The sequence below is a fragment of the Cyclopterus lumpus genome, chromosome 6 (assembly GCF_009769545.1).
Source record: "Cyclopterus lumpus isolate fCycLum1 chromosome 6, fCycLum1.pri, whole genome shotgun sequence".
NCBI lineage: Eukaryota > Metazoa > Chordata > Actinopteri > Perciformes > Cyclopteridae > Cyclopterus > Cyclopterus lumpus.
Window position 1 is genome coordinate 6,538,483 of NC_046971.1, and position 16,413 is coordinate 6,554,895.

A 16,413-nucleotide genomic window follows, 5' to 3' on the forward strand; every position below is an offset into this window, starting at 1 on the left:
CAAAAGAACAAAAGTAAAGCCTTGTTGAGGAAAAGACACCAAATCACTCTCGTGATTATTTATCCCCCCTTTTAGGGGTGTAACATTGCCACATTCAATTCAATGGGTTGTATTTTCAAGCCAAACTTTATTCATAGCAATTCATGTCAAAACAGTTGTTATGAACAATTACCTCTCTTTGAATAGTACATGAGCCTTCTGCGAGTCTCACAGACAAACTCACATGCAACAACTAAAACAACTTGGTGTCATCATTTATATGAGCTGTCCGCTAACCTTTAAAAAACATGTATGTCTTTGTTCATTTATTGTGAGTTAGAGCCCTCTAGTGTTAACTCAGGAAATCTGCAGGTGTAAAGATCATTTGGTGAAATACAGATGCTAAAAAACATTAATATTCTTCATGAAACGGGTACTCTGGGTGGTCACTCCAGAGTCAAAACATTAATATTCTTCATGAAACGGGTACTCTGGGTGGTCACTCCAGAGTCAAAACATTAAACGGGTACTCTGGGTGGTCACTCCAGAGTCAAAACATTAATATTCTTCATGAAACGGGTACTCTGGGTGGTCACTCCAGAGTCAAAACATTAATATTCTTCATGAAACGGGTACTCTGGGTGGTCACTCCACCTGTGTTGAAACAACAAAAACAAATGTCATAATTTCTGAGCATGATGATGATCAAGATGGTGATGAGGTCTTATTTGTCTTTTGGAAAACAGTTTGAAGGCAATAAAAAGCAACACAACATAAAGCCTTAATAACGCAAACTACAACCTACAAATCTACATGAAGATACATACTCATGTATTTTCGTATACTCACATCAGCAGCTCCACAAAGCGAATGTCTTTGTTCAGGGCCTCGATGGCTTTCATTTCTTCCTCGGTGAGGGAAAAATCAAATATCTGGAACGATATATGATTTGTTGCTCTTAAAACGATTGAAAGTGAGTCATGAATACTGTATGAAACACAGATGTTGCCACTAAAGCGAGTACATACGCGGCATGATAAAAGGCAAACCCACCTGGAAGTTGTGCCTGATCCTCTCGGGGGTGAAGCTCTTGGGGATCACGGCGACTCCTCTCTGGACATTGAAGCGCAGAGCCACCTGAGCAGGACTCTTGTTGTGCTTTTTCCCGATAGACACAAGCAGCTCGTCTTCCAGCATGGGAGGACATTTCACATTCACCCTAAACCAGAAAATACAAAGGATGCCTGAATAGAGACTTTTTTAGTGAGTTTATAAGTTCAGCATCCCTATGTTTGGTGACAATAATAATGTTGTTTTATCAAATACAAGGCTGACATGTTGCACATGTATTTTATATATATACATATATAATATATTCTTTCAATGACAAAAGTAATGCGTCACTGCAAATTTAGTCTATTCACTTTGTTTTAGTTTAGTTCTTGCACATCAGTTCTTCATATCAAACCCTACAGCGACTCAAAGCTTGTCACCAAGATTTTAGATTTCAATGTCACGTGATGTCTAAAAATGCTTGAGGTTTTTCACCCTTGCGCGACTACAATAATACCAGCCGTCGGGGGTTGGGGAAAGTGCATATCTCTAAAAACCTACATACCACGATGCGTCTCTGGAGGAGCCAATCGGGCAGTAGCCGACAATCACAATGTCATTCTGACGACAGAACTCCAGAAGCTTGGGTTGTGTGAAATATGGATGGCATTCAATCTGAAGGTGAGCGAGGAGAAAATTAATTATTTCAAAGAATACTGGCCCAAAGTGGTCCGACTAAAGTACTACATCTAACTGGATTGGAATGGAGAGGAAAGATGCACTCCTTTAATACCATTAAAGATAAACAAAATATGTTTTTGTGACAAGGAGTTTCATCTAAGTCTGTTGAGTATTAAGCACATATAAGCAATATGGCACCATCTACTGAAACATGTTCCAATTTAGCATTTATTAATATTGGGTGGGGTGGGGTGGGGTGGGGGTGGGGGGGTCACCTGGTTGGATACAGGTTTGTGTTTGAGGCCAGGTTTGTTCAGCAGCAGCTCCAGCTGTCTGCGGTTGAAGTTGGAGACTCCCAGAGACTTCACCAGTCCTGCGTCTTTGCAAGCCTCCAAAGCCTGTCGAGAGGGAAATATTGACGTCCTCCCGAAGATTGATAGTGATCATCTTTACAGACTTTTGAGAGACATGGAGAAAGAAATACGCAGTAAAGAGGGAAACAAAAACAGATCTTTCAATAGAGGGTTGGCTGTTTACAACACTGTCCTTGATAGTTTCTGATGCTGCAGCAGAAAACTGTTCTGGGATCAACTTCCAAGTATAAAAGGAATATCACAGGCGGTTTCTCCTGATTCATTATTTCTTTCTGTTAGCACATGAGACATTTTCTAAAATGCACAATGCATTTCCTTCAAGTTGTACAAGATGTTACATATTCTATGTTGCAGAACTGAATTAAATGACATTACACTCATTTGGCATGTTATTAAACACTTCTAGTTCAACCTAAATATAAAAACAGTGACACAGTTTCAACTCTTGATATACAATTCATTGTATTGACAAGTGTTTTTAATATTTTGTCAAACATAAATACATGTTTACTTAGTCTGGAACTGTTTTTGGCATGCTTTATAAGCTACACTTTAGTAAGAAAGCTAAAGTGAAAGGAAAAATGACCAAATGCACTAAGTGAGAAAACAATATGTCATGAAACCACCGCATCCAGACCAGAGAGAACAAAAGAGGAGAAGAGCAAAGTCGTGAAACAGCAGGAGCATCTATTTGATGAACCCGGTAGAACTCACCTCCCATGTTGCACAGAGGTCTGTGTGATGGTAGATGTAGTTTCCAGCCTGGTCTTTTGGATAGAACCCAGCTCCAGGCTAGAAAATGTAAGCACAATTCAAGCATATTTTGAATAATTCAATCTATACACAATACTCGTACATATATCTGACTAGGACCAAGACATTCATGCCAAATGTAAACATGGGCCAAATGGTTCCAGTTGCCCAATCTTAACCAAACATGCCCCTGGCTGTCTAATCTTTTCTGAAACTAGCATCTGTTATGCAACTGCCTTGCATTAACATATACATTTTAATTAAAAATTGTCTTGGTATCTTATCTAGTGCATATTTGATATCTAAACATTAGATAGGGTCGTTTAGATGTGTTGTTACGATTGTTTTGCCATACTTACTAACTAACATCTTACTTCAAACCACCCCGTTTGACAGGGTATATGATTAACATTATTAGTATATGATTTATCTAAGGTCAATGTTCACACACTAGATGAAGAGAAGCGAACTGCAATCTATTTGTGTGTTATCGAGAGACCTTGAAGGCCATGGGAAGCTCGACGACGTAGAGATCCACATAGTCCAGTTTTAAGGCTTTCAGCGTCCTCTCCAAGGCCGGCCGCACCAACTGCGGCGGATGAAAGGTATTCCAGAGCTGAGGAAGACAACGCGGAACTAATCAGGAAACATTCAAATGAAATACAAACGTCTGAAACACCTGACTTATGACATCACCTTTCCGCAGTAAAAGATGTCCTGTCTTCGAACGGTTCCATCGGCAATCTTCTCTCGAATGGCTTGACCCACTTCGTGCTCATTGAAATACACCAATGCCCCGTCGAAGTGCCTGTAACCCACGTCTATGGCCAGCTTGACACACTCCAGTGCCGTGCCTTTGGGTGTCTAGATCATAAATTCAGAAAAAGAATATTTTCGACCCGGCGTAGATTAAGTCATGCTGCAGTGTAGTGCTTATATGCAGATGATCAATGAGTGTTCACATTGTTCTGTTATCATTTATGCCATCACTGCGAGCAATAAACACACACACACACAGATGATATTCTTCTCACCGTTTGAGGGTCCCCATAGGTGCCCAATCCCAGCAGCGGAATATGGTTCCCGTCACTGAGAGGAATGCTGTGGTTCTCCGCTGTCAGATTCATGTGTGTGGAAAAGAGGATAAACTGAAGTGTCCTCTATCCTGCCTACTAGGTAATTTATTAATAACAGGCAGTGCACCTTAGACCCTGACGTTTCACTGAAGTTCAGATCAACCTAAAGGAAGTCGTATACGGTAATCTGACATGTTTATTCCCTTCTCAAAGTCTTATCTGGATGTTATATTACATCTTAGTGTTACTATTGCTGTTATTGTTGTTATTATAGCAGTTTAAATATACATCATTTAAAGATACCCCAACATTATTAAATGTAATAGTTTTACGAGTAATAGATCAATCAGTTATTATAACAAGCTGAGTGATGGATGCGGTATTTTAAGGCATTATTGCATGACACACACAAAACAAACGCACAAAAATGAATTGTTGTGTGGCGAATTGTGACAATACAGTGCCAATATTTGAAATAAATGGAATTGAAGTATATTTTTGCAATAAAAGAAATTAAACTGTTAATTAATGGCCCTAAAATAAGGGAACCGTTTTAAATGCGTCGTTTGCCGATGTAGTGGTGGTGATGCACACTGACGAAGGCTACGCTTCCAGGGTTCAGGTAAGGCCAATGATATGATATGATATTACTTTATTTGAGCGACATCTCTCGTCTCACAACATCTGCGACACGACGCCCTCGCGCGGAGCTGTTTTCTTTAGTCTCTTTCCCACGCGACGGTGTCCACGCGCTGCGGCCGACATGTTTACGAAAAGGTGACGTGTTAGCGGAATGTCCTTATCTCTCTCTCTCTAACGCTCGCGCTCTCTCTCGCTCTCTCTCTCGCTCTCTCTCTCTAACGCTCGCGCTCTCTCTCTCGCTCTCTCTAACGCGCGCGCTCTCTCTCGCGCTCTCTCTCTAACGCTCGCGCTCTCTCTCTCTCGCGCTCTCTCTATCTCTCTCTAACGCGCGCGCTCTCTCTCACGCTCTCTCTCTAACGCTCGCGCTCTCTCTCTCTCTCTCTCTCTAACGCGCGCGCTCTCTCTCTCTCTCTCTCTAACGCACGCGCTCTCTCTCACGCTCTCTCTCTAACGCTCGCTCTCTCTCTCTCTCTAACGCGCGCGCTCTCTCTCTCTAACGCGCGCGCTCTCTCTCGCGCTCTCTCTCGCGCTCTCTCTCTAACGCTCTCTCCGCTCTCCCTCGCGCTCTCTCTAACGCTCGCGCTCTCTCTCCGCTCTCCCTCGCGCTCTCTCGCGCTCTCTCTCTAACGCTCTCTCTCTCTCGCGCTCTCTCTCTAACGCGCGCGCTCTCTCGCGCTCTCTCTCTCTAACGCTCGCGCTCTCTCTCTCTGCGCGCGCCGTGTTTGAGAAAAAAAAGGAGAAGGGGAAATGCAGGTGAGAGCAGATGCTCTATGCGCATACACGCTCGTGTGTAGGAAAAGGAGGGGTGGCGGGGGAACGGACTCTGCTCACGTGCGCGTGCATCGCGTAGGCCCACACGTATAGAGAGGAGGGGGGCGGGGGGGCATCTATAGCCTCGAAGGCTAAAAGTGCAGCAAATGGATGGACGCGTGGACAAACGGGAGACCGGGGACGCCGCAGCCTGCGCCGTCGAGAACGAGGCTGAGAGCAAGCAGGTGCGAGGGGAAGAGTCCGGCGCGAGCGCTGCAAACCACCTGGACACGTGCCCCGTTTGCCACCTGAACTTTCCCAGCCGAGAGCCCCAACTTCTGCCGTGCCTGCACTCCTTTTGCAAGAAATGTCTGCCTTCGCCCTCGAGGAACTTGGCCATGGCGGAGCCTCCAAACTCGCAGGTGGACAGCGCGACCAAACCACGTGAGTCACTTTGTTTACAAACAAGGCCCATGGGTCGATTAAAAGGGATCCACCTCCCATGCAAGAACAAAATATATATTATTATTATAAATAAAAACACCATAGTGGCATGTTAACACACACGTGGAACATCGTAATTCACACTGTATTTGATTGACATGTGTTTGGTTCCAGTGAATGTGATGCGCTGTCCGGTGTGCAGGCAGGAGTGCATGGAGGTGGACGTGATGGAAAACGTCTTTGTGAAGGACTGCGCGGAGGCTCCCAGCAGCACCGTGGAGAGGACAGTCCAGGTGGGTGACGAGAAAACAAAATAAACAAGAAAGCATCACCATGTGGGGGCAGCCTTGTGACTGCTTTGTATTGTTGATGATCACAATGAGCACATCCCCGTGTGTATGCCCCTGAGTGGTTTGAACAGGGGGGGGGGGGATTCTAGGCGTGACAGCGCTGCTCTCGGATGTGTCTTTTGTCCACTCTTGACAGGGGTGTTTGCAGACGACACCCGATCTAATTTGCTTGGATCTAATTTGCTTGTTTGTCTCATCTGCCTGCAGCTCTGTATGACCTGCGATGACAACACGGAAGCGGCCGGGTTTTGCGTGGAGTGTGTGGAGTACCTCTGCGCCACCTGCGTGGAGGCCCACCAGAGGGTCAAATTTACCAAAGACCACGCCATCAGGCACAAGGAGGAAGTCTCGCACGGTATTCTGACCCGACGTCCTCGTCCCTCTTTTATTTTGATTTATTTTTTGTATATACTTTGTGGTGTTTCCATGACTAAGGGAAGATAACTATTGTGGGTTGTCACTTTGCTTTTGGGTTTAGCGTCGAGCTCGTAATACATTTATTTCTGGGCAAACTGCATCACGATCAAATGTCTTTTACTCTAAGAAAGTGTGTTTACCATGACCGAGCATGCAGTGTGTCAAAAATACAATGGCACTGCGATATTTTACATTCTTACACTTTTAACTAAGACAGCTATTTTAAAGAAAGTGTTATTAATGGTCCAAATGATAAACATACATTTTTACATCGACATCTCTCACCTTCCATAGTTTTAATGCCGTTTTGTGGTACTGCGAGCACGTTTAACCTCCTCACTTCAGCAGGATCCTAATTCAAATTCAACCATTTAGACTTTTTTTATTTATTCATTTTTTCAAATGTTGGAGCAGAAATAACTGGCCAATTACCCAGAATGAGGAACCTTCTGTCGTTTTCCCAGAGGCCCCCGGCGCGTCTGCTCAGAGGCCGGTTTTCTGCGACATCCACAAACAGGAGCCGCTGAAGCTGTTCTGCGAGACCTGCGACCTCTTGACCTGCCGTGACTGCCAGCTAGTAAAGCACAAGGACCACAAGTACAGTCACAAGCTGCAATATTACTTCATAGCATCATGTCACATAAAAAAAGGTTCATACACCTGTGGGTACATTTCAGTTTCGTTTGATACGGTATTTAAAAATATATTTTTTTATTGTGCGCTCTGCAGGAGTGTCCCTGAACCCGTTAGTTTTAGGAGTGCTGCTGCACCCGATGTTTACTTTTCATATTGCATCCACTGACTCTGCGTTCTCTTTTGGAGCAGTTACCAGTTCCTGGAAGATGCTTATAAAAGCCACAAGCAGCACATGGAGAGCATGACCCATCAGCTGCAGGAGAAAAATAAACAGATTGAAGAGGTATCGAACTCCATAAACAGAGGGTATGTACCACATACCAACATTACATATGTCAAGTGTGCAAAGTTTATGCAAGAAGCTTCTCAAAGTTTTTAGAAAAGAAGCCATATTTAGTCTTCCACGTGACCTTTAGAACAACTGTTGCATCCACGTCCGATTAATTCTGGAAAAAACTTCAGAAATTGTTCTCATTTGGAAGCTGGACAGAAAACACATGGGAAAATAGTGTCCAGGTTGAAAAATACCAAAGTTACCCTCAAAGCATGAATAATATGTAATAACGAGAAGGCTCCAAGATGTGTTTTAAATAATGTGCTGGTTGATTTTGGACATATCATGTCAAATTTGAATACTTTTGAATACTTTTAATGTATGCTTTCCAGACTTCTTCAAGTGAATCAGAACCGCACGTCCGTTCATAACGAAATAAAGAAATCCATCTGCAGTTTGATTCTCGAGATAAACAAGAAGGGCAAGATGCTGGTTAATCAACTGGAGGTACGCCAAAAGGCTTTTGAATATAATGTTGCATATCAGCTCTTGCTCACTATTCCATGTTTTCCAGACTGTAACAAAGGATCACGAGAGTGTCCTGCGAAAACAACAGGAGGACATCGGCTACCTCTCCAGACACCTGAACCACGTCATCAACTTCACCAAATGGGCCACGGCCAGGAACGGAGGCACGGCCCTCTTGTACTGTAAACGTCTGGTGAGCTCAGCTCTAAGAGGCCCGTTTGGAGGCTGGTCTTTATTGTGCTGCGATGAAGTGGGAACTGCGGCGTCGTCGTCGAACACAAAACACTTATTCTGAGCTAACCCTTCGTTTACTGGTCTGTCATTTAGGTCTGCGATTGGATCTGTCCCATTAATACAAATAATATGCCTAATAGCATCCATTTCAGTCCAGTATTCAAAAGTTGAACGTTATTAGTCTCTTCTTCTAAGCTGGTTTGCTTTGTCGAGGAAACAAAAGGTTGTCTTCTTATACAAACTCTATAAAACAGACTTGGTTCATTTAGATCCGGATTCTTATACCTTTATGTATTAAACCTTGCGGGTAGTTTGATTTCTTAAGAACGGCTCTAGTTATTATGTTTTTCCGGGCGTGGTTAATTCGCCCCCTTCTCGCAGAGCATCTCAGTCTCTGAATAGCCCTTGGTTGAAGCCTATATAGGGCGCGGCTCTCTAATTGTAAACCACCTTATTGGAGCTCTCTCTTCCGTAACACCTCCTACTCTGGAACCTTAGAATAAACCTTTTTTCAGCTACTTAGATTATGTTGTCTTTAAATGGTTTTCCCGCAGGTACTTACCCTTTTTTAAGTCAGGCTAGATGTTGTCCATCAGGCATCTGGAGGAGTGTAACCCGGTTAATTTAGTTTTTACCCCAGTCTCACAATGGGAGTGGGTATTTTATTGGCAAAAGAGTTTTATGAGTTTTTCTGTCCTTTTCAGGAAGTTACAAAATATTGAGCACAGCCAAGAAAGCAGAACAAGCTACAAACAACAACGAAAAAACACGAAGTGATACATCTCTTGTACAGGGTGATATGTAGGGGAGACGCTCTCTGACGCAGGCCCCAGAAGCCTTTGCGCCTTCTCAGATGTGACAAGTATCACTTAGGACTTTTGTGTACGTGCCTGCTCTCTGAGGCAAAGGTCAGAAATAGGTCCCAGAAGTGTTTTAACATATCTGTATGCCCGTATAAGTACATGTCTCAGAAACCATGACTCTTGTGTGTGTGTGTGTTTTAACAATGTATCAACGTATGCACAACGTAAATACATCAGAACATATGCCTTGAAAATTATTAATCACATCCCTTCTGTTGCAGATTCTGTTTCAGATTGGAAACCTCCTGCGGGCAAAATGTAGTACGTCGTTTATTCCACAGAGCACTGTGCGCTTCCAGAGTCGATCCTCCTATTGGGCCTCAAATGTTGATTTGGGTAAGACATGAATAAATGTCTCTGTTACAGAAGCAAAATCAGGAACCTTGAGATTAATTCAATCTGGGCACTGTTTTTATTTGTCTTTTATTTATTTATTTCTAATTTGGCTTTAAGTCATACCAAAATGTTTCTGTATTTTATTACTGACAATATTTTTTTAATGATTTTGTCATGATTATCCGGCTCTCAAAAGTCACCAGTTTCACTTTAAAAACTCAATGTTTCAATTGTTATCCTCTAGACAAAATAAAAATAGAACAATTAACATTTTTTCCACCACAAAGCAGCCCCTTTGTATATTTCCCTGCATGGCAACAATCCCTTTTATTGTTGTTGCTTGCACACAGTATGGGACTTGTCATCTCTTCATTCAAATCACACCACTTACCAGAGATTGCTTAGTTCCCTTTTGTCATTTGGATGAAGGATGCCGAATCAGGGAGAGAGTGCGTAAAGAAAGATTCGGAGCTTACTGAGATATGTTCCCAAGAGCCAGCCGACAGAAAAAATAACAGCAAACATTTTGACTGTCAATTCATTGTTTAAGTCAGATATGAGGTTTTATTGAGAATAAATCACACTATTCTCTGGGTCCATCGTCTTCATTGTGAGGACTCACTTTTGTTTGTTTTACATCATTCTAAATGTAATATTACTGGGTTTTGGCCATTTGCAAACATCACATTGGGCTCTGACCTTGTGAGGAACATTTCACTGTAACAATTAATCTAAAACACTTCCCACAGACACAAATTATTAGTTACAAACAAACCTACGTGACAGTTTTGTCTTTCTACTGCATTACCAGACAAACTTTCTTTTTCCCACAGTTCTCACCAGAAGTTGTGTCTGCATTGTGTATTTTTTCAACCCTACTTGTTATGCTCATCCTGTCTCTTCGTTGTATGTTCCCCTCAGGCTCTTTGGTGGTAGAGAGTGTACCGGGCCATCAGCTGGGTGGTTTTCAGGGTATCCCACACCAGCTCTCCCACCCTGGGCACGGCCCCTCAGGCTCACCCCACGGCTTTGCCCTGGGAGCGGGGCCCCGTAACACTCTGGCTCAGCTCCAGATGCAGGTGGACAAGCTGAACCCGCAGGCCAACTGGCAGCCCCAACCGCCTCCACCGCCCTGGACGTGGTACCAGAGTGTCCGACTGCAGCGAACCGTCCCGGGGTCCCTGCAAGGAGGTGGCTCTCCCTCCCAGAGTATGCTTCCCCAACCTGGTCGCAGGTTTATGCCGCCTCCCACCAACCACGTCAGCCCGACTAGCAGCTTACCGAGCCCCGGGTTCCCACCACAGGTCGGTGTGCCGTGTGTCCCCGTTTGACAGACAAGCCCTCTTAACGAGCGCCGACAGTGGAAGACATTGTCCTAAATAGAGCTGACAGCCTTCACATCCCGGGCAATTTATGTCTTTCCTTGTCGAGACGGATTTTAATCTCGGACGAGTTCGTGAAATCAAAATCCTGAAATAAAAACACAGTCAAAATCTGCAGCGGCTGCCACGAGTGACGGAGAGCGGACCCTGAGATTTCCATAAGAACGGGTTGATCGTATCTCTTCATCCAAGTTGTTTAGTCTCGTCCGCAGGCTGTTCCAGCTCTAAAGTATAGGCTCAGCCACAGGGAAATACTTAATGTGAAGTGCACACAAAGGTTGTGTCATACAGAAGTGAACAAGCTGTTATAGATGCATAATGAACTCTCAACTTATCTCTGTAGTAAAGAAATATACCAGTGTTTTGCATTTTTTACTTCAACTCATCAATACTTATTGACTTTTTGAAGCAGGTTGTGTTCAGGCTCCGTCTTAAGATTGATTACTGTGTACTGTTGCTGTTGTTTACCTCTATACACTATGAATAAATCAGCTTAAAGAGATTGAAGGATAATGAAAAAGTCTATAGTTTTAAGTGTACAGTACGTCTACTTTTATTTTCGTTGCAATGCAACTGTGAGTGCACATTAATAGGAGAGAATTAGCTCCTCGCGTGATGAGGCAAGTCGATTTTCACACTGTTGCCAAAACACGACTATCTGAGCCAAACTAAATTTGACACGTGCATCTAGATTTTCGTGGAGAATCATTAACTGCACCTGCAAGCTTAAAGTTTAAATCGACCAAAATTGGGCTGAATCGGCCTGTAATTTCTAAACGTGTGGGTGGTTTATGGGTTTAGTCTCCTCTTTGTTGCCGTGGGGCGTCGGCCAACGAGCAGGGTAATGAAAGCGCGCCGTTTCGCCTTCACCTCCATCACCGCATGTTTACAGACGCCGACAGGAATGCGCGATGATAATGATCGCAGCCTTTTCCCATCCATCTTCCTCTTTCTCCCGTCTCGTAGCCGCTGAGGGGGATGGGCGGCAGCTCCAGCTACCAACCCAAAGCCGTGGACGTGTTTTCCTCCTCGCCTCTGTACGCCCACGTAGCACCGCCGCCCGTCAACGCCGGCGTCAGCTCGCCTCAATCGCGACAGACGGCGAGTGACTCCATTCCATTCACGTAAACCATGCTGTATTCACAATGTATTAAACGACATGCGGCGCAATGTTTTTTTTTAGATTGAGACGACATATCTGAGCGGGAGGAATGATCCCGGCGGTCCGGTGTATGTGCTGAAACCCAACTTTCCCCTCGGCCTGCCGCCTGCGCTGCTGCACAGAAATGGTACGTCTGAACCATCGCCGTTGTTTGGCAGACCGTACGCACTGCTGTATTCTCGATAAAAGGACAACAGATTTCTTTTGTATTTCTCTCAAGCACAAGGACAGCAGAATTCACTAGAGTACGCTGCTGTATCCCAGGAGGAGAAACCGGGGTAGGGAGCCAGCTGCATGCGCCCTAATTCCTTTTGGGCCACCGGTGTGTCTGGTGAGTTTCGCGTACCCTCTAATTGGTCCATGCTCTGCTCCCCAGGACTGTTACCTGGAAACCTCCAGAAACACAGCAGGCAGTGGGCTCGGCTGTCAAGAGAAGACGAAGGTCGTCACCGGGACCCATCATTGTCATCAAAGATGAGCCCGATGACGACAGTAGCTACGTAAGGAGACAATAGATTATTATTATTATTATTACATAGAGTATATTAGATTTTTGGTTGATGCTTTTTCTACTGTAGCAAGACAGTAGTATGTATTTATCATGGTTTATTACAACTAGACTGTCATTTCTGCATGATTAGAAATTGGTTACCATGGCACTGTACTCACCACACTTGATTTTGGCGAGATTTTCTAAAACCTCTATTTGGAGGTAACAAAACAAAAATAATGACACATGAAATGTCAGGAACAATCTCTTATTGGACAATAATTCCATATTTGCGGACACAACAGCGGCGGATCAAAGTCGAGTCCATTTATTGCAGATGTTTTTTTCTCCCTGTTTTTGCGGCTCTCAGGTCCAAGCCAACCAAAGAGCCAGCCTCCCCGACAGCACAGGAGACCAAGGCGAGGGGAGCAAAGCCCGGCCTCCTCTTCAAAGCACGGACGACAAACCCCACAGCCATCCCCGGCCTCCGAGCAGCCCCCGGGACCAGAATGAGACAAACACTCCGGATCCCGTCCGCTCCCTGGGACGAGACAAGCAGGTAGACCAGCGCCCGGCTCCGCTTGAAGACCCTGATGGAGGCGCGTGTGCCGCGTGTCAGACCGGGGGGGAGCTGCTGTGCTGCGATAAGTGTCCCAAGGTTTTTCACCTCTCGTGCCATGTTCCAGCTCTCCTCGAATCTCCTCCCAGGCAAGCTCCGACACGGCTGATTAATTAATTCATGCTCTCAGATGAGAGTTTCTTTTATACTTATTATTATGCTCCTCTGTGGAATGGAAACCCCTTCAGCTGTTAAGAAATGAGGCACAGACGAGTTGTTTTTCACATTTTGGTGTGATGTTTTTCACCCGACAGCGGCATTACGCTCTCGCGTGTTCCCGTTTACTGGCTTTTGCACTGAGCTTCTGTGCTGTGTCTTTTCAGCGGCGAATGGTTTTGCTCTCTCTGCCGCGACCTGCTAGCGCCCGAGATGGAGTATGACTGCGAAAGCAAACCCGAAGCCAAAACACTAAAGAAGGAGCCAGATTCTGACGGAGGATTTCCCCCTGTGGACAAACGAGTCAGTACTCTTTTTTTTACAATGGTGATAAAGATAAAGATAATAAAGTAATTATAATGAGAATATTGCAGCAAACCGTTATATTTTCACAAATATGGCCATATATGGTGTCTCTAGCCTTGCTCGGTGCCTTTGCACATGTCACAGCGCCCTCCTCCTGTCACTTCATTGGACGGACTCACTCACAATCCTAGCTTACTCATTGGCCAGCATGACCAACGCAACTCACGCCTTCCTGTATTGCTGGCGTGCGTTTGAAACACCAGGCACGAGACCTCCAGTCCTCCTGACCAGCACCAGGAAGCGATCGCTAAAGAGAACACAGAGTATTGTAGGCTACATGTAACATATGGATAGACGGCAAAGAAGTGATTTTATACGTCGATATGCCCAATTTTACATTTTTCCTCACCTTGAATGCAGGGGTTGATATTATGTACTCCAAGAATAACATTTAATGATAGTAGTTATTATTAAATGTAAAACATTATTAAAGTATATAATATATATATATATATATATATATACCCGATTCTTATGCATTTTGAAAAGCAATATGTTTCGTAGTGATTTAACAACCGCTAAGAATCCGTGTCAGATGTGAGAGGCAAACCTCACCAATGTGTCACTTGTGTCGGGTTGAAATTATTACGGAAACAGATGCAACGCACCAGAGATTGCAGAAATGTATTTTTGGTTGTCAGATGTATGAAGAAGTCCTTTTGTCTTTTTCTACCGCTGCAGAAGTGTGAGAAGCTGTTGCTGCACTTGTTTTGCGGCGCACTGAGTTCCGCCTCCCTGGGGCCCGAATCCCCCTCGGTGAGTCTGGCAGCTTGTCTGACTGCAGGCGAAAGGTTCACGGGATTAATGTCACATGGAGTTGCTGTAACTGTTGTTTTAATGATGCGTGATATGCGCAGTATTTATCAGTAAATACAGGGACATTATGCAACTTTAATCAGGTCTTGTAAATATGGAGGGATTTGTCTTGCTCTCAGTGTTTGTTGTTTCCACGGGGGATGGGCATGAACCGCTCTAGAATATAAGCTGTGCATTACAGCTTAGTCCAGTACAGTGTATGTGTGCGCAGCGCTTAACTACAGTGTGCATTTTGGCTTGAAATATCTTATTAAAATCCCTCACATAATGTCGAGAGATTAATCAAGGATTGACTTCACCTCCCCCGTGGAATTTGATCATTTTATTGCCATCTCTCCCTTTCTAAATACTGTAGGTATGTGCTAATAACAGGCTGCCTATGAAGAGACTATTGAATCTTTCCGCTGTGAAAAAGCGACTGGAGGCTAAGACGAGTCTGTGCTACCAAAGCCCTGCAGAGTTTGTATCAGACATCCGGCTCCTCTTTGGGAACTGCGCAGCCCTCAGTGAGGTACGGTAGAAACAACTGTCGTCGTCCCCCCCCCCCCCCCCCCCCCCCACACATAGTATTATACAGTTCCACGACACTCGGTCATGAAATATCCTTTCCTCATCCTCGCGTTCAGGTCGACACGGAGGTCACCACGGCAGACAGGGCGCTCCAAGAGCTGTTTGAAGAGCACCTGGGGATCATGTTCCCTCAACAGACCTTTCCAGGAATCAAACTGGAGACGATACCTCCGGCCCCCGCCGGCTCTCAACCCTCGTCTCTTGACAATACATCCCCGCGTGCAAAGCGCCAGCGAGCATGTTCAGACTCCCAGGATACGGCGAGCCGTCCCGGTGGAGAGGTGGGGGGCGTAGCGTGAAAGCACAAATCTTCTTAATCGTTTGGATATTTGACACATTTGGACAAAAATGTATTGTACACAATCACCAGGTCACCAAAAATGTGTTGTATGTTTACGGATTTTGTTTAAATTGCAAGCAAACGACTGTGACACAAGGCGACAAATGATTTCTGCTGTCTGGAGATGCATTCATCGCTAAATCGATGGTGCGTTCAGGCCTGGGCGTGTTTTTCCTGTTCAGCCCTCCACGCATAAATATAAGTGGGATCGGGTGGAAGGATGTGAACTATCAGCTTTGATGTTGTTGTGCTCTGCGTTGTGTGGAATAAGATGCGCTGGAGGGCAGTAAAGGGAAAACATCAAAAGGGAGTCCCAAGCCGTTAAAAAAAAAAAAAAAAAAAAAGCCAAGACAGTTTAAGATGTTACATTATCACACATCATTAAACGGTACTTCTGCTTGCTCGACTGAAAGGTTATTGTTGTGCGTAATTGTATTTGTCTATTTACATTATTTATTTATGTGTATTATAGTTGTTGCGAAGAAGTAAGACCAGTTTAAATGTTAAAAGGAGGCTGTTTTTTCTTCTTTCATTTTAGTTCAGTAATTATTCTTCCCCTCGCCATTATGAACTGTTTTCCTATAACATTCAAGAGCCAGAACATTTAGCCATGAACCCACTTTCATACAAGTCAATTTGCAGGTGTTTACAGGGTACAATAAAATACGTCTTGAGTAATGATTCCGGGTAAAGAATGAATGTCACAAACCCCCTTTCCACCCTATCCCCCCCCCGCCCTCCCGGGTAAACACGACCTCTGGGCCCCTGACTGCCCTGCTGTGTTAGTGGCCCTCTCTGCTGATTGACACGGACGTGGCGGGACACCCTTTTGTTGAGCTTCAAAGGAACTGTACTCCACCCGCCCACAACAGGATTAACACTGTTTGAATGCGACCCGGGCCGCTCCAATCTCCTCCCACCTGTGAGCTCGGAGGTCAGCTCACGCTGCTGTTTCTTGTTAAAGCTCCAAATGTAGAATGTTGTTTATGGAAGTCTGAGAAGTTGCCCTCGGATGTTGACTTCAGCCCGGCCACATGGTCTGGTTGTTATATCACACTAAAGGCCAAGATAAGATTAAGGAGGGCAGTAAAGGGGTGCTGTGTGTTGTTGTAGTAACTAGCA

The 16,413-nt window shown here is 44.6% G+C and overlaps 2 protein-coding genes across 3 annotated transcripts; one reads left to right on the forward strand and one right to left on the reverse strand.

Annotated features, from left to right (window-relative positions):
• Nucleotides 1-107: 107 nt before the first annotated feature.
• LOC117732498 (aldo-keto reductase family 1 member D1-like) lies at nt 108-7,069 on the reverse strand. Of its 2 annotated transcripts, XM_034535481.1 has the most exons (11): nt 6,952-7,069; nt 6,805-6,871; nt 3,875-3,954; nt 3,537-3,704; nt 3,340-3,456; nt 2,802-2,879; nt 1,989-2,111; nt 1,598-1,707; nt 1,033-1,198; nt 829-911; nt 108-633 (listed from the first exon to the last, which is right to left on the reverse strand). In XM_034535481.1, exons 2-11 carry the CDS (start codon nt 6,809-6,811, stop codon nt 591-593), a joined length of 975 nt encoding a protein of 324 aa, XP_034391372.1. In that variant the 5' UTR covers nt 6,812-6,871; nt 6,952-7,069; the 3' UTR covers nt 108-590. The 2 variants fall into 2 exon arrangements, with proteins under 2 accessions (XP_034391372.1, XP_034391371.1); XM_034535480.1 differs by lacking the exons at nt 6,805-6,871; nt 6,952-7,069 and having other exon boundaries at nt 3,875-4,767.
• Nucleotides 5,216-15,614, forward strand: LOC117732497 (transcription intermediary factor 1-alpha-like). The gene is made up of 18 exons (XM_034535478.1): nt 5,216-5,752; nt 5,927-6,045; nt 6,310-6,457; nt 6,984-7,116; nt 7,345-7,461; nt 7,822-7,936; nt 8,004-8,150; nt 9,276-9,390; nt 10,312-10,694; nt 11,739-11,873; nt 11,956-12,061; nt 12,155-12,212; nt 12,311-12,434; nt 12,795-13,132; nt 13,367-13,502; nt 14,247-14,321; nt 14,737-14,892; nt 15,008-15,614. The coding sequence occupies exons 1-18, from the start codon at nt 5,476-5,478 to the stop codon at nt 15,248-15,250; spliced, it is 2,925 nt and encodes a 974-aa protein (XP_034391369.1). The 5' UTR covers nt 5,216-5,475; the 3' UTR covers nt 15,251-15,614.
• The last annotated feature ends 799 nt before the right edge of the window (nt 15,615-16,413 follow it).

Excerpts from the sequence above, each read along its gene's own strand:
- LOC117732498 (XM_034535480.1), bottom strand. The coding sequence starts at position 3,967 with ATGAATCTGACAGCGGAGAACCACAGCATTCCTCTCAGTGACGGGAAC. Across the intron at positions 3,705-3,874 it reads CCTATGGGGACCCTCAAACG|ACACCCAAAGGCACGGCACT; the intron begins GTGAGAAGAATA and ends TTTATGATCTAG. Across the intron at positions 1,199-1,597 it reads TCCTCCAGAGACGCATCGTG|GGTGAATGTGAAATGTCCTC; the intron begins GTATGTAGGTTT and ends TTTCTGGTTTAG.
- LOC117732497 (XM_034535478.1), top strand. The coding sequence starts at position 5,476 with ATGGATGGACGCGTGGACAAACGGGAGACCGGGGACGCCGCAGCCTGC. Across the intron at positions 7,117-7,344 it reads GTAAAGCACAAGGACCACAA|TTACCAGTTCCTGGAAGATG; the intron begins GTACAGTCACAA and ends CTTTTGGAGCAG. Across the intron at positions 11,874-11,955 it reads CGCCTCAATCGCGACAGACG|ATTGAGACGACATATCTGAG; the intron begins GCGAGTGACTCC and ends GTTTTTTTTTAG.